At 60.1% G+C, this 20,036-nt stretch overlaps 1 protein-coding gene and 1 long non-coding RNA gene across 3 annotated transcripts; one reads left to right on the top strand and one right to left on the bottom strand.

The window, feature by feature from the left end:
* Nucleotides 1-3,560: 3,560 nt before the first annotated feature.
* SHISA7 (shisa family member 7) lies at nt 3,561-19,670 on the bottom strand. Of its 2 annotated transcripts, XM_037819546.1 has the most exons (6): nt 19,658-19,670; nt 12,967-13,683; nt 11,689-11,843; nt 10,257-10,322; nt 9,736-9,885; nt 3,561-8,448 (listed from the first exon to the last, which is right to left on the bottom strand). In XM_037819546.1, the coding sequence occupies exons 2-6, from the start codon at nt 13,617-13,619 to the stop codon at nt 7,829-7,831; spliced, it is 1,644 nt and encodes a 547-aa protein (XP_037675474.1). In that variant the 5' UTR covers nt 13,620-13,683; nt 19,658-19,670; the 3' UTR covers nt 3,561-7,828. The 2 variants fall into 2 exon arrangements, with proteins under 2 accessions (XP_037675474.1, XP_037675475.1); XM_037819547.1 differs by lacking the exon at nt 10,257-10,322.
* LOC119521365 lies at nt 12,974-15,973 on the top strand. The gene is made up of 3 exons (XR_005214342.1): nt 12,974-13,076; nt 14,380-14,664; nt 14,822-15,973. It is a non-coding gene; the product is annotated as an uncharacterized LOC119521365 (long non-coding RNA).
* Nucleotides 19,671-20,036: the final 366 nt, after the last annotated feature.

The following is a 20,036-nucleotide window of genomic DNA, read 5'->3' as shown; positions in this document are numbered from 1 at the left end:
GGATTTCTTTCTTTGAAAAATGCATGTGCAAATGCTCACTAATAAATGTAGAAGGAATGATGAAGTTAGAAAATTGTCATACAGCAAACATCATCATCATAGTTGATTCAGGCAAGAGAATCGTCAATGGAGGCTAAAACCAGCAGGAGGAAGTTTGAGGAGGAGGAGGAGATTTGCATAATGTCCGAGTATCTCCCAGCAGGCTACTTCCTGATTACAAAGTGCCTTGACCAGAGGATCTGGGCGGATCTCACCAGTGAGAAAACTTCCGAGGTTTTCCCACCAGACGCACAGGACCTGGAGCTCGTCATGGGCAGACCTCGGGCAGACGCAAATGCAGGACATTCTGCAAAACAGCCTGTCCGGGCTCTTCAAAAGTGTCAAGGTCATGAAGGACAAAGAGCAAGGAACTGTTCAAGGTCAAAGGAGACCACAAGCCGTGCAACACACAATTAATTTGTGTTGTTTGTCTTTTTGTTACTGAATTGAAGGATTTCTTAATATATTCTGCATATTCAACCCTTATCAGATATGTGGTTTCTAAATATTTTTTCCTATTTGGTAGGTTGTCATTTTACTTTCAATATAAAAATCCTTTGAGGCACAAAAGTTTTTAACTTTGATGAGGTCCGTTTTATCTATTTTTTTTCTTTTGTTGCTTGTGCTTTGGGTATAAAGTCTGTGAAACCATTGCCTAACACAAGTCCTGAAGATGCTTCCCTACATTTTCTTCTAGGAAGTTTATAGTTCTGGTTCTTACATTTAGGTCTTTGATCCATTTTGAGTTGATTTTTGTATATAGTGTGAGGTAGGGAGCCACCTTCATTCTTTTGCAAATGGAGATTCAGTTTTCCCAGCACCATTTGTTGAAGAGACAAGTGATCTTTACCCTCTTGTCAAAAATCATCTGGCTGATTTTTGAACTCTCAGTTCTGTTCCATTGGTTGATATGTGTGTCCTTGTGCCGGTGCCATGCTGTTTTGCTTACTGTGGTTTTGTAATAAGTTTTAAGATGGTAAAGTGTGAGTCCTCCAGCTTCATTCTTCATGAACATAGAACGCCCTTTAGTTTATTTAGAGCATTTGCTTTTCTTAGCAATGTTTTGCAGTTTTCTGTGTATACCTCCTTTACATCCTTTATACCTAGATATTTGATTCTTTTAGATGCTATTGTAAGTGGAATTTTTTGCTTGATTTCTTCTTGTGATTGCCCTTTGTTAGTGTACAGAAACCCGACTGAGCGAAGGCAAGACCCACCCAGGGAGTGCTGGAGGCTCCAAACTGCCCTGGGACGGGATGAGGCGGGGGCCAGGAGGGGCTCCAGGAGCTTCTCCCAGGACTGGGCAAACCTGTGTTTTCTTGACTCGGGCCCTGCCTGGCAAATGCAGCCCTTCAGTTGTCCTCTGCAGCTCTGCGAAAGCTTGTCTTCAAGCTCCTCTGCAGCCTTTGTCCAGGGCAGGTTGGAGCGATGGCTGCCCCTGGTGCAGGGCCGGCAACGACCTGGAATAGCTGATCGGCCCTGCCCACCGCTGAGCCTGGGGAGGTGGATTTTTATGTCCCTTTCTGGCACCAGCAAACCCTGCCAGGGATCGGATCCCACTGCTGTCTGCCACAAGAGTGGGGTCTGGGCGATGTCACACACCACGCAGAGAGAGCAATTTACTGGAGTTTATCGTAATTTACCAACCTCTTCCTCCCACTCTTTCCTGTATGCTGTAGAGGCTCTTCTGGACTCTGGGGTCTTGAAACAGCAGATTCAGACGTTCCTGCCTGTTGCATAGTTGTTCTGGTGCAGGGACTGAGTCCTGGAGCTCCCTGCTCCGCCATCTTTTCCCAATCCTCTAGCCTCATCATGGCCTTTTAACCCCAGCGCCTACCGTTCTCTCCCTGGGTCCCGGTTCCAGGTTCTCAGAACCAAGAATCTGATTGGCTGAGCCCAACTCATAGATTGATCCCCTCCAGGGCTGGGGATCCACTGCTTGTCCAGTGTGGCCAGGAGGACAAGGTTGTCTGGTGCAAACAGGGCCCTCTAAGTGTGCCCCTTCAGGGGATGTGGGTGGGGGGCATTTTCAAAGATGGGGGCATGAACTGTGTAGTCTCTCTCCATCCGTATCTTAAAATCCTCTACATTGTGTATTTACAACAAAATTTAAAAATGTATTTTTAAAATTTTCACAATTCTAATGCATCCTTTGGTGATTAAGAGGAACACGAGTTCTAGATATATGTGACTAGACGCTCCAATGCCCTGGGAGAGGCGAAGCGAGTTTTGTAATGATGATTAAACCAAGCGCTAAGGTTGGTCCACACACACCTGCCCCGTGGTGACTTACAGCAAACACCTCAACGTGGGGCAGGGAACTCAGCCACTGGGAAACAGACACTTCGAGGCGCTGTTGGGAAGGGGGCGTGCTGAGAGCAATGCGCTGCGACCCTGTCCCCCCTGCCCACCCAGCCAGTTCTCTTTGGAAAACACTTCAACACAAAGAGGCAATTTTCAAGAATACGCACGCAAGCTTAAAAGTGGCAGGTGTGGCTCTTTACACGGATGATGACTCCAGTACATCGATTCACTCCACCCACCCCCACTCCCAGCCCAGCAAGCGAATGGCAGGAGGTGAAATGCAGCAGGTGGTAGACACGCGCGGGAACGCGCTGGAGAGGAAGGGCTTTGGTTAATGAAACGTCACCCCTGACGTGCGCAGTGCCCACACGGGGCAGCCCAGGTGACCTGAATGCGAAGGGGGGCACCCAGCCGTCACTCTGCAGATATTTTAATACGGGGGCGGCGGTTGGCGGGGGAGCTGCCTTAATTAAGAACACTGGTGCTTAAATGAAAACTGTACTTTGCCACCCCACTCTGGTGAGACTCAGACAAAGAATTCAGATATAGGGAGCTGACCTCTAGGATCTGCAAACAAATGCTTAAATGCTCAGAGGAAACAGGACTTTCTTGGCAATCAAGCCAAAACTTAAAAAAAAAAAGAATCACAGTGCACCCCCACTGCCTGACTCCCCGACGAAGGCACCAGGGCAGGGAGGCCACCTTTAGCCATCCGCAAACACCTAGAAACACATCCCCGGGCAAAACGCGAGCCGGCCCTGATTGCACTCAACCCCACGGGGACCCCCAGTGAGCCCAGCCGAAGTGCTGGAACCCAGCCGTACGGGCTGAGCTGCGTCCCCCAAAACCCATGTTAAGTCCTAACTCCCCCACCGGTGAGCTTGTTTGGAAGAAGGTCTTTGCAGATGGAATTAGGTAGGATGGGGTCACGCGAGGTTAGGGTGGCCCTTACAAGAGGGAGATTGGACACAGACCCCGGGGAAACGCCACGTGAAAGCAGGCGGGATGCAGCTGCCAGCCAAGGAGCCCCAAGGACGGCCACCACCCCAGAAGCTTCTCCCTGCAGCCCTGCCGACACCCTGAATCCAAACTTCCGGCCTCCAGGACTGCGAGAGGGTGACTTTCCGTGGTCAGAGGCCCCTGGGCTGTGGCCTTTGTTACCACTCGCCTGGAAGCCAGGACACCAAGCTCCCCCGACAGTAAACCTTGAGACCAGGAATCAGGAAAACGTGTTTATTCCAAAAAATACCACGTCCCAGCTCCTCAGGCCGTCCTCACCAGGGACTTGGGGCGGGGGCCAGGGCGGGAGGGAGGCTGGGGGGGGTAAGGAAGGAGGCGGAGTCTGGGGGGCTTCTGTTCCCCCGCTGCCTACCCTCTCGGCTGTGCACCGCGCCCCCGCCACCCCCCAACCAGAAGAGGCCAAGAGGGGAGTCGTGTGTGCACACCTGTGCATGCACGGGATTGGTGTGGCGACGGGGGTGGCTTCTGTGCCCACTGGAGACCACTCCCCACTATGGCTTATTTGAGACGAGGTCAAGGCCCCAGGGTCAGGCCGCCTGTGCCAGACTGAATGGGGGCCAGAGGCCTGGGATCCAGGGAGAGGGGAGCACACAAAAGCCCCCAGATTCTGCCGTCTGGAGGAAGCTGAGTGTTTCGTGGGGGGTGGTGAGCAGAGGGGCACGGCGGATGCTTGGGCGGCTCCTTTCTGGGAGGTTACAGTTGGCCTAGTGGCGCTGGGCACGGGGAGGCCCGAGAAAGGCTGGGGGGCCCCACGGAGCAGCTGTAAGCCTGGGACTGGGAAACTGGCTTTGGGGTGTAGGTGGATCGGGGGAACCCCGTTCCCTCAGTGTGGTGGGAGGTGGGGCCAGTTAACCATCCCGGGTGCCTGACAAGAGGGGATGGATGAGCTGAGGGGCCGGTAGGTGGAGGGGGGAGACATGAGAGGGAGGGGGACGGCCCAGGGGAGGGAGAAGAGGCCCCCCTCCCACCTCGCCCTTGGGGCTGCGAGAGGGGGGCGTGTAGCCCTTTAAAAGTGCGGGAATGGCCGTCCCCCGCAACATGGCTATGTACAAAGAGGATTGGGGCAATTGTGCATTGGGACCTGAGGACTCCCCAGAACCCCTGGAGGCTCCCCGGTGTGTTGGGGGGAGAGGTGAAGGAAGACACTTCCCTGCTGTGGGGCAGGCGGAGCCCCTCCACAGGGGGTGCCCCAGGACCAGGCCAGTGGACAGGACAGAAGGCCCCAGGGAAGTAGTCAGTTGTCCGCCCATCCCACAGGGGTCAGGGTCTCTGAGAAGAGTTTGGCCCCAGCCAGCGGCGGTGTCCAGGGAGTGGGGGCTAGGCAAAGGGCAGTGACGTCATCAGAGGCCTGACCGCCCCACCTCTGGCGATATGAGTGGTCACGGTGTGGACCGTGTCACTGGCCAGACAATTGGGTGGGGGGCAGTGATGTGATCAGGAGGGCCAGGGTGCCCCCACCACGGACGTGATGAGGGGTTGGCCAAGGCCAAGCCTGCGGTAGGGTTGATCCAGGCAATGAGCTGAGTGAGGAGTGAGGCAGCGACATTGTCAGGAAGGGCCAGAGTAGGGGCGATGTCATCAGAGGGGGAGCTAGCTGGTCCCACCCTCCTCGATTTGGGGAATGAGAAAATGGTGTGTTGTGCTGGTTCCCCTTACGGGAACAATTGTAGGTACCATGTGACCCGAGAAGACAACTGAAATAGAGATGCAGTAAATTTGGGCCCTACAGATGATAGATCCTCGGAGGTGAGGACATCATGGTTGAAGTGAATCCTGGGAGGTGATGACACAATGGTTGAAATGGATCCTGGGCAGTGATGACTCCATTGGCTGTCATGGGTTATAGGAGATGATGACACAATGGTTGAAGTGGATCCTGGGAGGTGATGACATCATGGTTGAAGTGGATCCTGGGGGGTGATGACACTGTGGTTGAAATGGATCCTGGGCAGTGATGACACCATTGGCTGTCATGGGTCATAGGAGATGATGACACAATGGTTGAAGTGGATCCTGGGAGGTGATGACATCATGGTTGAAGTGGACCCTGGGAGGTGATGACACTGTAGTTGGAGTGGATCCTGGGAGGTGATGACACCGTGGTTGAAACGGATCCTGGGCAGTGATGACACCACTGGCTTTCATGGTTCATAGGAGATGAGGACACCATAGTTGAAGTGGATCCTGGGAGGTGATGACATCATGGTTGAAGTGGACCCTGGGAGGTGATATGACACCATTGCCTGTCATGGATCCTCAGAAGTGATGACACTATTGGCTGTCATGGGTTATAGGAGGAGAAGACACCATGGTTTAAGTGGATCCTGGGCAGTGATGACACCATGGTTGAAGTGGATCATGGGAGGTGATGACAACATTGTTTCTCATGGATCCAGGGAGGTGATGACACCATGGTTGAAGTGGATCCTGGGCAGTGATGACACCATGGTTGAAGTGGATCCCGGGCCATGATGACACAGTGGTTGAAGTGGATCATGGGAGGTGATGACAACATTGTTTCTCATGGATCTAGGGAGGTGATGACACCATGGTTGACGTGGATTCCTGGGAGGTGATCACACTATTGGCTGTCAGATGGGTCATAGGAGATGATGGCACCATGGTTGAAATGGATCCTGGACGGTGATGACACTGTGGTTGAAGTGGATTCTGGGAGGTGATGACACCATTGGCTGTCATGGATCCTCGAGGTGATGACACTGTTGGTTCTCATGGATCCTGGGAGATGATGATCACCACTAGCTGTCATGGATCATGAGAGGTGATGACACCAGGGTTGAAATGGATTCTGGGAGGTGCTGACACCATGGTTGAAGTGGATCCTGGGAAGTGATGACAGTGAAATTATGGGGATTATGGGAAATGGTGGTACCATCAGTCCTAGTGGACTCTGGTAGAGGATGTCACCATCAGCCATATGGATTATGGAAGATAATGGCACTGTTGTTCCTGGTGGGACCCAGAAGATGACACCTTCAGCACGGTGGATCATGGGAGATGATCATGGGATCCTAGGTGATGATGTCACCCTCAGTCATAGCAGGTCCTGGGAGGTGCCACCATGGCTGTGGGATGTTCTGGAAGATAGTAAAACCATTGGCTGTGGGGGTCCTGGTTGATGAAGATACCACTGGTCACTGGGAATCCTGGGAAATGATGCCGTCACCGGACATGTCTAACCTTTGACCACGGGTGCCGAGCTCAGGAGTGGGGGTAGTCTTGTGGTGTTGAGGATGTCATCAGCAAGATCAATAAGCAGGCGCCTCCTGACCCCCACAACAGGAGGCCAAGACTTTGTTGACAGAGGTGATAATGTCTCTGGATGTGGCCGAGAGAAGTGTCTCCAGTCCTTGGGCCACCCCAAGTCCCAGGCCAGGCCCCTGGGAGCCTGGTGAGCCAGCCTGGGAGTGATGTCCTTCAGGAGTCACAGCCAGAAGTGGGCCCAAGGGGGGTCTGGAGGACATCCTGTACAGCGTGTCCCTCAGGCCAGGGGAAGGAGGGGTCCAGTTAATTATGGTGGGACAAGGCAGGAACCCCAGCGACACCATCACCAGCGATGGCCTCCAGAGCGGGCACTGCCTCTGGGGAAGAGGCTCTTGGTGGTGACGTCCCAGCACTGGGACAGAGCCTTGTGGGGACAGCACTGCCAACAACCTACAGACAAACCATCATCCCTGGCAGGGGGCTCTCCAAACAGGGCAGGCCCCAGCGCTGACATCCCGCAGATGCCACTTCAGAACAGGACACTTTGTCCGGCGGTGCCCCTGGCTTCTCATGACATCACAGCCATGGTAGGGGCACCTCATGGTGCCGTCTCAGAGCAGGCAGAGTCCGGTGGTGACACCGCAGAAGGGGCCTCATCCTGGAGCTGTCCCAGGGGTTGTCCTCTCTGATGATGGCATCACAGAAGAGCACAGCCCGTCGGATGACTCCACAGAGCCAGGCACCTCCTCTGGTGATGGTGCCACAGGAAGGACATGTCATGGAAAGAGGCACTGCCTCTAGAGGGGACACAGCAGGCAAGGCGCTCTCCCCTCTCCCCCGCAGAGCGTCCGGGAAGGTGGCTTTGACGGGAGAGATGACAACGTGGGATGGAGGCATTTTCCCTGTCGTGAAGATTCAGGACGAACATGCGTTCCTGGGGATGGTGATGCACAAAGACGCCCTGGTGCTGGAGCCGACATCAGAAGGGTGGGGCGTGCCTCTGCAGTGACATTACAGGACTGTGTCTCTAGGGATGATGTCTCAGGAGGGCATCTCTGCTCTGACATCACCGGGAGGAAGTCTCTGGGTACCAGCACGGGCAGGCGTCTTCCTCTGGGATGCCATCACGGGAAAGGGCCCTTGCCTCAAGCGGTGATGACACCGGGGAAGGCGGCTTGGTCCCCGGACTCGAGTTCATCCAAAGCAGCGCCCTCGGAGGCCGGCCCAGGCCCCTGCGCCCTCAGACAGTCACCTCGTTCTTGCTGGCGGTGCGCAGGTGCTGGGGCAGGTGGTGGCCGGGGATGAACTGCAGCTGCTCCAGGGTGCCCTGGCGCTGGAAGGGCGGCCTGGGGGCCAGCGCGCCCCCGCCCCCGCCCGCGTCGGCCATCCAGGCGTGGTGGTGGTGCGCGTGCAGGCCCGACGGCGGGGGCAGCCCGTGCAGCGGCGTGGGCGGCCCCCCGGGCCCCAGCAGCAGGTTGGAGTGCGAGGCGGCCAGGCCGGCGCGGGCGGCGGGCTCGGGGGGCAGCGCGGGGCTGCGCGGGGGCGAGAGCAGGTGCTCGCGGCTCTGGCGCAGGGCCTCGGGCGAGGACAGCAGGTGCTCCTGCGACACGAGGCGCGCGCGCGGCAGCGTGAACTCGTAGCGCGAGGCGCGGCCCCCGTCGCCCAGCAGGTGCTCCTGCGACATGACGCGCCGCGGGTGGGGCGCGGGCGCCAGGCCCAGCTCCTCGGGGCCGCCCCAGGCGTCCAGGCGGTAGCCGCCCCCCGTGCCCGGGCGCCGCAGGGCGTGCAGGGGCAGCGTCCCGCGGGGCATCTCCGCCGCGTGCCGCCGCTTCAGGTAGGCCTCGTCCAGGTCCTTCTCGGCTGGGGCGCGGGGGCGGGAAGCCGCACGCGTGGGTCCCCAGCCGGCGCGGACCGGCCCCTCCCCGGTCCCCCGCCGCACCCCCCACGAGGACCCACTCCCTGGCCACAGCCCACACTGGGATCGGAGCGGGGCTACGGGGCCGAATGCAGATTCCCAGGCCGGGACCGGGGACTTCCCGGGTTTGGGTTTGGGTTTGGGTTTTCTTTCCTTCAGGCAGCGGCGTTTCTCATACTCAGGATTCCAACCCCTCGTGTGGAAATCAGATTTGCCGGTAGTGACCAGCAGTTTGAGAAATGAAATCCAATAGAACAGAAAAGAAAATTTTTAGGAGGCGTCCACATAATAAGGAAATGAGGGTAATCACTTGTTCATAAAACTGGTATTTCGGATGTGTGTGTGTGATTGAAGTATTGGATGAAATGACATGATATCTGGGATTTATTTTGAAATAACCCACCAAAAAGCGGAGTGGAGGAAAGACAGATTAACAAAGTGTTGTGCGTTGTTAAAGCTGGGTGATGGGAACGTGGGGGTTCATTATGCAGTTTTCTCTACTCTTGGGCATGTTTGAAAATATCCAAAAGAACATTCAAAATTCCTTTGTAATTAAAAAAATGTGTTTATATATGTGTGTGTATGTCTCCTGGGTCATAATAAATATCAAATGTATTTCTTACTGTAGCTCTCAGTTAAAAGTGTTTGAAGGTGACTCCACTGCCCAGACATGTCCAGTCAGAGTCACGGCGAGTGGATCAGGGGTTGGCTTGTGACCCAGTTTGGGCCGAGGGGAGTCAGACCTGGGACTTCCGCTGCAATCATTGAGAAAGAGACTCTCTTTCTGCCCAGGTGCTAAGCGGATAGGGTGGCAGCCTGAAAATTCTCGGGGACTTCTGGAGAATCACTCAGAAAGTGAAGCCAACCCATTGTCTGGTGGAGCTGAGAGCTTTGGAATCCTGGCCGTGGTTTTTGAGCACCTGGATCCAACCACACCTGAAGCTCACGAGCTACAGATTCTCTGTTATTGAGCCTTTTTATCACTTTTTCCCCCGGAGTTGTATTTCTATTACTTGCAAATATAAGTTCTGACAAACATATTGTGGCAGGAAGGGCAGGGACCCTGACTTTGCATTTTTAAATAACATTCCAGGTAATTCTAATACAAAATTGCCCCAGGTAATTCTGCAGTAAACTTGGAGAAAAACCCAAGGGAGACTCTAAACCATTCGCTGTGGGTGGGCCCCAGGCCCTGACCCCCAATCCCCACCCGCCCCCTTCCCTGGACTCACCCAGTCTCTTGAGGGAGGAGTAGCGACTGAGTTCAGACTTCACAGCAGCCTCATAGGATGGGGGAAGATGCGACAGATTGTGGAAGGACCGAGAACAGGAGAGAGTCGAGTAGTGCAGGGACGGGCTGGGTGGTGGGACAGCCCGCCAGTCTGGGAAAGGGGGCAGGGTGCGGGTCAGTGCAGCTCCCCCTCCCTCAGACCCAGGGGTCCGGGCCCCCCGCCCCTTGGGGAGCTGGGAATCTGGATTTAAAGCCCCTCCAAGCTCCAGCAATTCAGGCTCCTTCTGCTCAGTCCTGCCCTCAGGAGGCAGCAGGCTGGCTGGGGAAGGGGGATCTGCTCACACTCACCGGGTGCCTGGCCCCAGGCTGGGGGCCCCTCCTTGCCAACCCCCCCCCCACCCAGTGGGAAAGAGGCGACCATTTCCAGGGTACCAGTGAGGAAATGGGGACTCAGTGGCCAGCTGGGGAGACTGAGCCCCCACTGGCCATGCCCTCCCCGGCCCCCACCCAGGGCCCCCGTACCCAGCGTGGTGGCCTGGTGCTTGGGGCTGTTGATGTTGAGGTGCAGGTAGTTGTGGTGCAGGTTGTCTGCGGGTCCGAGAAGGAGGGAGTCACTGCCACCCCCCGCTCCCGCCAGCGCTGCTGTCCGGGGCTCTGGGGACCTGGGCCCAAGTTCGGCCCCACGGAGCAACCCATGCCATTGGGCACTCAGGGGAAACCGAGGCAGAGGGTGTGGGCCCAGGCTCAGGGTGGGGAGAGTGGGCTGTCCCCTACCTCCGCCATCCACCCCACTGCCCAGGCGCCCCCCTCCACCTCTGCGTCCACTGCTGCCCAACTCTGGCCCCCGGCCTCCTGAACCCCTGTCCCAGCCCGTCCTCTCCCTCCTGGATCATCAATCAAGCCCTCTGGCCACCCGGCCAGTCGATCTCGGCAACCAGCCCCACAGCGGGTGCACTGCCAGCACCCCCGCCAGCCCTGCTCCTTTCCACCTGAGGCCCCAGCTGATACCTGCAGCCTCATCTCCCAGCTCACCCATGAGCCCAACTGCTCCCTGATCTCCCAGTGAGCCCGTGAGCCCAGTTTGTCCTGCCTCGGGGCCTTTGCACAGGCCATTAGGCCATCTTCTCCATCCTTGAATCCCTCTTTCTTTGGTTGAAGAACTCCTACTCATCCCTCAAGATCCAGCCCAAATGTCCTTTCCTTATTACCACACAAACCTGTCTCTCCTCCGCCCCCCCCCACACACAGCCCTGCCCCAACCCCAGCCCAGGTCTTGGCCTCAACTGCAGGGACCATCAGCCCAGCTCCTTCGTCCCCCACCCCCACCCCCCGGGCTCCAGGGAGAAAGCTCATGCACCCACCTCTCACCCTGTGGCTGCCCTTCACCCTCAGGACAAAGGTGGCTTCCTCAGCTCAGTCTGGCACTCAGGACCCTTTTGGAAAGCCCCTGCGCACCCTGTCCACCGGCGTCGGCTCTGCTCCAGCCCCCTGGGGCTGCCCCTTGCCCGGGACCCGGGGCCTGTGCTCCGTCACTTCCTGGGGGAGGCCTCCTGCCTGTTTCTGAAGCCCCTCCAGCTCCTGCACCCCACACTGCTCCCGGCTGCAGGCCTCGCGTGGGGCGTTGTGCCCTTTGGTTCCTCCGAGCCCCAAAACAACCCTCGGGGGTGCACAGGGTGAGGCTTCCCGTTACCAGGGAGGAAACTGAGGACCAGAGAGGGGGTGCCTGTCGCTCCAGGTCACACCGTGTAGGGCGGGCAGTAGAGTGGATCCTTAGTGGCCTGGAAGGCACCAATTCACCACCATGACGCCCCAGGTGGTCCACAGGAAGGCCGGAGGGGTCGTCCCGCCTTGCCCAGGGCGGCTCCCCTCAATCCCCGCCCCTACAGCTATGGGCCACCGGCGGGTTGGAGGCGGAAGGGGGAGGCCCCGGTGGGGCGTGGAAGGGGCTTCTCACCGAGGTTGGAGGGCTTCATGGTGTTGTACAGGTTCTTGGGCGTCCTCGGGGCCAGGCTGTCGGGACCCCCGACCCCCGGGGTCAGGGAGCTGCTTCTGGCCCGGTCGGGGCGGGTCCCAGGCCCCGCCTGGTGCCTCAGAATATCGACCAGAGCCCTGGGGGCGGCAGAGGGGCGGTCAGCGGCCCGGCTCTCCCTTTGGGGGAAATGGGTCAGCTGGGAGCGGCACCTCGCGGCCGCGCCCCCGCACCGTCCCCGCACCGTCGCGCACCGTCCCCGCCCCTCCAGCGCCACCAGCCCCTCCGGCCTTGGGGACCCGCCGCCCAGGCGCCCCCGCTCCCATTCTTCTGAACCCCACCCCACCCCTTCTGCGGTCCTCCCGCGTCCTCCCCCCGTGGCCTGGCCCCTCCCTGAACCTGGGACCCCACTCCTGTCCCTTTTGCTGCCTTCCCATTCGCCAGTTCTCAGGCCCCAAACCGGAGGATCACCCTGAGCGCCCTGGACCCCTCTTTCCTTCCCCCCTTGCCTTAGCAAGGCCGCTGCTCCTGCCACCATGTGGGTCCCAAAGGGGCCCCCTTCCCACCACCCCGCTGCTTCCCCCTCTCCCCTGGGTCGTCCAACAGCCTCCTGACTGGCCTCCTCGCTTCCGCCCCTACAGGGAGCTTTCAGAATTGTCGGATGGCCTCGCGCCCCCGCGCGGAGCCCAGCACCCGGGGCCTCCTCGCCCGCCTTCCCCGCCGCCCCCGCCCTGTGGCTGGCCGGCCGACCCCCGCCTCGGGGGCTTCGCCCCTGCTCTGCCCTCCCGGGACGCCCTTCCCGCAGGCTCGCTCCCGCCTTCCCTTCCGGCTCTGCCCGGCGACCGCGTCACCTAACGCAGCCCCCTGCCCCCGTTCTCAACGCTTTACGCTGCTTTATTGTCTTCACAGCAGTTATCAACACCTATATGACCTATTTATAAAACCATATTACAGCCCGAAAGGGTGGGGACTGTTATAAACCCCAGTGTCCAGACGGGGAAACTGAGGCACACAGCGGTAAGCAGCTTGCCCAGGGTGGCACAGCTTGCAGGAGGCAGAGCGGGATTGGAACCGGGCTTGTCCGCCACGGCTCTGCCGATTTGTGGAACCGAGGCCTGACTCCCCACACCCAGGTCTGTACCCCGCCGGCGGCCTGCAGGCCCCGCGCGCGCTCTTCTGACCACACCCTCACCCGAAGCCCCGCCCACAGGCCCCGCCCACCGCCAGGCCCCGCCCCCGGCCCCGCCCCCGGCGCGCGCGCACCTGGGCGTGTTGATCTCCCGGTGCGCCCGGGGCGCCCGCGACGCCTTGCTGAAGGCCACCTTGGCGCCGACGCCCACGGCCAGGGCGAAGCTGATGACCCCGCACACCACGTAGGCCGTGCTGCCCCCCGGGCCCTCGCCCCCGCGGCCCCCGGCGCCCCCCGCCCGGCCCCCCTCCAGCCACCCGGCCTGGCCCGGCCCGGGCCCCCCGCCCGCGCCGCCCGCGCCCCCCGCGCCCCCCGCCAGCGGCGGCGGCGTGGTGGCCCAGCGCGGCGTGTCGTAGTTGGAGCAGGAGGCCTGCGCCAGGCGCATGTGGCGGTGCTCGCAGCAGAAGCGGTAGTGGCAGGTGCCGCAGCAGTAGCGGTAGGAGCCGGTGCTGCAGTTGAAGGTGGCGTCGTACTGGCCCATGACATCGTAGTAGCCGTGGCAGAGCTCGGCCGGAGGGGGCGCCCGCGCCGCCGCGCCCGGCCTGGAGCCGTTGCCCCCCGCGCCCCCGCCGCCCGCCAGCGCCCCGGTGAGCCGCCGCAGGTGCGCCAGCAGGGCGGGCAGCGGGCCCGTAGGCTCCGGGCTCGAGGCGTTGGCGGGGCGCGCCCCGGCCGGGCCGGCGGCCGAGGCCAGGAGCAGCAGCGTCGCGAGGAGCAGCAGGGCCGGCATGGGGGCGCAGGGGGGCGCACGGGGCCGAGAGAAGAGGCTGGAGCGGGGGCGGGAGGGAGAGGGCCTGGGGAGGCGGGAGGCGGGCGGAGGGGAGGGGGAGATGGAGAAGCGCCGGGGACAGGCGAGGATGCATGGAGGGGGAGACGTAAGGGCCCAAAGTTGGCGGTTCCATGGGGTCGTGGATGGTGACGGGAGAGAGATGGAACCGAGCCCAGAGACGGCCAGAGCGGCATAGGAATAAATGGTCATGTGCAGAGGGAAGGGTCGGGGGGATCGATTGGGCGGGTGGATGGAGGGATCAGGAGGAGGGAGGGGAGAGGAGGGGCGGGGCGGGGCCGCGGAGCAGGCGAGGTTGGGATGGGGAGGAAGGAGGTGGGAGTGAAGGCAGACAGATGTGGAGTGGGCGGGATGGGAGGAGTGGAGGGGGGACGAGGAAGGAGAGGGAAAGAAATGGGGGCGGGAAAGGAAGGAGAGAGAGAGAGAGAGATTGAATTTGAGAACTTTGTATAGACCAGACTTTCCTGACCTTGGCCTGATGGCCAGTTTGGACATTTGGGGTTGGGTAACTTTGGGGCGTTCTGCCTCCACCCACCAAATGCTGGGAGCATCTTCCCCCTCCCAGTTGTGACAGCCAAAACCATCCCCAGACACTGAGAACCTCTGGGATAGACCCATGTGGCCCTCAGTCTCCCCAGATGCCCGATGCTCGGGGTGCCCCAGTGACGGTGTCAGCCACTCACACACCCTCTCACCACGTCAGGGGTGACGCGTCCCCGCCGCAGCTGGAGAGGCGAGGGAGCCGAGTGGACACCCCAGCCCCAGCACGTGCCCGGCCAGCTCTTACCTAAGCCCCTCCTCCGTGCCTCGGTTTCCCCGTCTGGTGGCTGGGAGGAGGAAACGCGCTACCGGCTAGAGAACTTAGAAGAGCGCCCGGCGTATGGCAGGTGCCATACATGAAAGTGTTTGCAGCTGTTCAGCCCAGGAAGCAAATAGGAGACCGCAGTGGCTGTCATCCCGACTGTTTCTATGGCAACAGTCCAGCCAGGTCCTGGGCACGCCCACCCCAGAGGACAGAGGGGCTGGGTGACCGGGGAGGAGAAGGGGGGCCTGAGCTGCACCCCAGGCAGCCCAGCTGAGGGGCTAAGCTCCAGGCCAGCACCTGCTCCTCTCGAGCCCACTCTCCATCCCTGGAAACCCCACAGGGCTGCTGTCTCATGAGACCCTCACCGAGCTTGGCCCACAGCAGGAGGGACGCGGGCACTGAGCAAAGTCGACAAATGCTGGCTGAGCACCTTCGTGTGCCCGGTGCTGTTCTGGATCCCAGGGAGCCTGCAGCGAACAAACCCACAGGGTCCCTCGTCCTGATGCGCACGCCACACTAGTCATGGGAAAGTGACAATGAGCAGACAAACGTGAAGTACGGGGACACGTGTTGAAGACAGTGGTTAGGAAATTATCAAGGAGGCCATGGAGTCATGAAAGCAGCATAAGGGGGTGGAAAGGGATGGTGAGACGAATTTAAAAAATATTTGGTATTTTCTTTATTTTTTTTGTTCTTTTCCATTCAGTGTGTGTGTGTGTGTGTGCAGGAACCACACCCTGTCAACAGAATTCCAGGGCTTGTGATGGGGAGAGGAGCAGGGGGCTGAGGCTCCCCAAGCTGTGGTCAACCTCCCCTATCTCCCTCAAGAAAGCTCAGTGTCCTTTTAGCTCCAGCCCGGACCCCTCCCCTGAACTCCTGGGTGGGACACCCCACTGCCTATTCAAACCTTCCACTTAGGTGTCTGATGGGCATCTCAGAAGTGGCTTGCCCACACTGTGGGAAACTTTGGTGGTTTCTCAAAAAGTTAAACATAGAATTACCTATGACCCAGCAATCCCACAGGTATATGCAGAAAAGAAATGAAAAGCAGGGACTTGAACATGTATTTGCACATCAACAGTCACAGCAGCATTAGTCACAATTCCCAAAAGATGGAGGCAACCCTAGTGTCCATCAGCCGAGGAACGGAGAAACAAAATGTGGTTTGCACACACGGTGGGATGTTATTCAGGCACAGAAGGCATGGAGGTCTGAATCATGTGACAAGGATGAAGCTTGAAAACGTTACACCGAGTGGATGAAATCAGACACAATCGTACAAAGGCCACGTAGTGCATGAGGCCGTTTTTATGAAACCTCCAGAAGACAGATTAGCCGCTTGCCAGGGACTGGGAGGAGGGGAGAATGGGAAGTGACTGCTTGAGGGGTATGGGGTCTCCTTTTGGGGTGAGGAGAACGTTCTGGAACTAGATACAGGTGGTGATTGCTCAATATTGTCAAGGTACTAAATGCCACTGAATTGTACACTTTAAAATGGTAAATTTAATGTTACGTGTGTTTTATCACAATTAAAAACAAATGGAAGTTCAGATCACGTGAGCCACTGCCCTGCTCATACCATCCATTGGCTTTCCATCGCCCCCAGGAGGAAAGCCCAAACTCTGGCCAGGAATTTCCAGGCCCCGTCCTTTTCCCTTCATCCCTTTCCAGGCTCCATGCCTTGCCACTTGCCGTTCCCTTCACTTGGGGCACCCTTCCCGTGGGCACTGGTCGGGCTCACTCCCTTCCTTCCTTCCAAAACAGCCCAGCTCCTCCCCTGCTCTGCAACTTTCCACTGCCAGCATTGCTATGCACCCTATTATACGAGTGTTGGTTTACGGTCCTTCTTCCCTACTAGACTATCCATGGAGGCAGCTATGTTTGTCCTATTTTCATTTTATGTCCCCAGCACCCAGCAGCAGTGCCAGGCTCACAGTGAGTGATCGATAAATATTCATTGTATGATGGATGTTGGACAAGGTGTGAGAGGTGTGGCTGCTCTCTCTCTTGCTCACACACACACACACACACACATTTCAGATGAGGACACCGAGGTTCCAAGAGTTCCCATCACGTGCCTGAGCCTCATGGTGCCAAAGCAGTGGGGCTGGGCTTTGACCTCTCACCTCCGGGCATCCCCCTCCATAGAACATGAATGCCTTCCTCCCACACAGAGAAATGTGAGTTGACATACACACAGACACAGCCTTTCAGAGAGTGACACATGCACACAGCAATGCAAACCCCTTCATTCATTGAGAGTGGCCATGTTTCGTTGGGCAGGTTGTGCACTGCACAAGGGGATCTGGTTGAGGGGATGAGTGGAAGCTGAAATCAGCCTGGCTCTCCTCCCACTGCCTCCCTCTGGGGGAAGAGGTTCCCTTTTCAAACTTCACACAGGGGTGCCATCTGCTCGCCAAACCACAGACACAGGGGAGCTGGTCCGGGCCAGGGATGCCTTTGTATCGTCTTTCCAGGGGAGGACGTGTGGGCTAGCTGTTCACCTGCTCACCCCCATTCTGTGCACACCCTGGGAGCCACAACTACAGTCACCACAACTCCACCATGCTTGGAGGGGACATGGGGAGCACACACACCCTCAAACCTAGCAACACATCAGACGGAACCTCACGAGTGCACATGCACACACACACGCAGCCCCCCAGCTCTACATGGGCACACACCCCCTGATGCATAGCGACACCTGTGGGTGGGGAGGAGACACCCACCTTCAGACAGAGGGGCCCATCCCGACACAAGGAAACCCAGGGGCCAGTTCTTCCCTTAACTCACCCAAAACTACCCCCGGACATGCAAAAGTGCTTACGTACACACTGACACAACACACAAGGACGCTCAAGGTCCTGATCACACAGCTGTAGCCTCCTCCCAACACACACACACACACACACTCACACACACATACACACTTGGAGCTCCGCACAGACACAGAACCCTGAAACCGGGACACGACCCCAGATGTTGTGACACACTCTGAGCACACACAGCTCGAGAACCTGGCCAGGGGTGGGCAGGCTCACTCGGCCCAGGCACACGTGGACACGCAGTTGCACGCACCACAGCAAACTGTCACGCTGCCTTGTGGGTGCACGCACACGGCTGCCCAGTGGTGGGGAGTCTGGAAGCAGGCATGTGACCCCCGCCCCAGCGACACTCACAAAGCCTCTCTCCTCGCTGTCCACACCCCACACGCCCACCAGCACAGGTCAGAGGTCTGGGTGGTCACACCCCCTGCAGCCCCCAGAGCCCAGGACCGGAGAGACACAAAAGAGGGGACAGAGATCAGGGGAGTCAACCTGAGGGAGGGGCCCCAAAGCAGGGAGACCCCCAACCCCATGCCTGCTCCCCTGCACAGCACTGGACCCCAGATCCACCCCTCCTGCTCGCCCTCCCCTGACCCCCTAGCCGGCAGGAGTGGGGTGGCCTGTGAGAGTGACAGTGAGTTGGTCCTGGGGGAGAACACGAGGTGGAGCAGGCGATGGGAGAGGTACAGGGAGCGAGAGCCTTGGGTGTGGGGGGGGAGATAGATCCCAGAGAAAGGGATGGGCACTGAGGGGGAGGGAGAGGATGAGGGTAGGGACACAGCTCCAGCGAGGGGGGGCGGAGACCCAGGAAAGGGAGGAAAGAGATCCAGAAAAGGGGCAGGGAAGGACCCAGAGACAGAAAGAAAAGGCAGAGACCCAGAGAGACAGAGCGATAGAGGCAGAGAGAGAGAAAACCAGAGAGGGACGGAGACCCGGAGGTCAGAAGCCTTCGCGATGGCAGAGAGCTGGGGGCTGGAGGGGGTCTGCAGGTGGGCGCGGAGGGGTCGCAGTCGGAGCTGGGGTTGCGCCGTGAGCAGCCAGGACCCGCCGGGGCCGGGGGCGGCCAAGGGAGGGTCCTGTCCCGGGAGCATCTCGGGTTGAGAGGGGCGTTTGGGGCAGAGACGCGGAAAGCGGGCGACAGGGGAGGGGATCTGGGTTCGGGGAAGCGGATGGGGCAGGCGGGGGGAAACCCGGGGGCAAAGGAGAGGGCTCCGGGGTGGGGGCGGGGAGGCCGCGGGGGGGGGGCGCTGCGTCCGCCGGGGCGGGAGGCGGGGAGCACGGCTGCTAGCGGGCCCCTCGCCCCCCGCCCCGCCCGGGCCTCCCTGGCCCTCGTGGCTCTGCCTCCGGGTGTCTCGGCGCCTCTGGGTCTGGGGCGGCCCTGCCCAGCCCTGCTCCCCGGGTCCCCGCCCTGGCCCCCGGCCCACGCTCGTCCCTAACAGGAGCTGCCCTCGGGCTGCCCGGGGGTCTCGCCCTCTCCCAGGGTCTCTGACGCTCGGCTTTCCGGGTGCCTTCGCTTTCCTCCCCCCAGCGCACGCCTCTGCCTCCCCGGGCCTCCCCCGCCTGCCTCCGCAGCCGCGCCCCTCTCCACCGCCCACCCAGGTGTCCGTCCCAGGTTTGCGGACTGCGCCTCCCTGCCCGGCCCCGGACCCCCTCCCCGGTCCCCCCACTCAGCTCAGGCCCGGGCTGGCGGGGCGGGGGGGCGCTGCGGCGGGAGCTGTGTGTTCCCAGCGCAAAATAGACTTCTGTTGCCATGACGACGCGAGCGCGGCCTCCGAGACGCGAGGCTTCGGGCTGGGGGGCGAGGAGAGGGGCACCGGATCCCGGAAGGCGGGGGCCGGGGACGCCGGCGCCGTCACAGGGGGACCGGGAGGAGAGGGGCGACCGGGACTCCCAGGTCCCTGGGGAGAGGGGGCGCTGAGCGCTAGGACACCGGGGTCTGGGGAGCCGGGCCTTCCGGGAGGGATCTGGGATCCCGGGGTCGGCGGTGGGGGCGCGGGATCCCTCTCGGGGGCGGACTGACTAGGAGCTCTGGCACCTGGGTCCCTGGGGACTCAGCTGCTTGCGTTAAGCCCCCAAGGTTGGGGGGAGCAAGCGCTGCGAACCTGGGGGGACCGGGGACCCTGACTGGGGGATCTGTAGAGTCCCGGCTTCCAGATCTCCACGGGGGCTGCATAATTCTGGAAGCCCCAGCGTGGGTCCCCGGACTCCTGCGTCTTAGGGGAGCAGAGACCACGGCCGACGCTCTCTGCCCTTCCCCTCCATTCATTCATCCACCCACCTGCCGGCCTCTTCCTTCCTCCCCGTCCCTGTGCCTCGGTTTCCCCTCCGCGCCGGGGTGCGGTCGCGCTCACCTTGCCTTCCGGATGCGGGACCCGTGGAAGTCGGGGTGGCGGCGGCGTGGGGGCCCGCGGCGCGCGTCTGCACGGCAGCGGGGCTGGGCGGGTGCGCGCGCCGCTTGGGGGGCGGCCGGCAGCGCGCGGGGCGACCCCCGGCCGCAGGTGCCTGCGTGCAGACGCGCCTGGGGCCAGCCCTCCGCTTTGCCTGGAGCCGGCTCGGAGCTGGAAGAGGCACCTCCCCCTCCCCACCTGCTGGGGACCCCTCTTCCCACCGCCCGCAACCCCCGGTCGCCCCCGGGCACCCCCCGCACGCAAGAATGGTTCGGCCCACAGCCACATCAATGTTTATTCTGCGAGGCCGGGACCCACACAGTCGGCGACACTCCCTCCCACT

Source organism: Choloepus didactylus, chromosome 27, assembly GCF_015220235.1.
Source record: "Choloepus didactylus isolate mChoDid1 chromosome 27, mChoDid1.pri, whole genome shotgun sequence".
Lineage (NCBI taxonomy): Eukaryota > Metazoa > Chordata > Mammalia > Pilosa > Megalonychidae > Choloepus > Choloepus didactylus.
The sequence above is the reverse complement of the archived record's forward strand: the minus strand, read 5'-3'. Positions and strand labels throughout refer to the sequence as shown.

Excerpts from the sequence above, each read along its gene's own strand:
- SHISA7 (XM_037819546.1), bottom strand. The coding sequence starts at position 13,619 with ATGCCGGCCCTGCTGCTCCTCGCGACGCTGCTGCTCCTGGCCTCGGCC. Across the intron at positions 10,323-11,688 it reads CATGAAGCCCTCCAACCTCG|ACAACCTGCACCACAACTAC; the intron begins GTGAGAAGCCCC and ends TCGGACCCGCAG. Across the intron at positions 8,449-9,735 it reads CTCCTCCCTCAAGAGACTGG|CCGAGAAGGACCTGGACGAG; the intron begins GTGAGTCCAGGG and ends CCCGCGCCCCAG.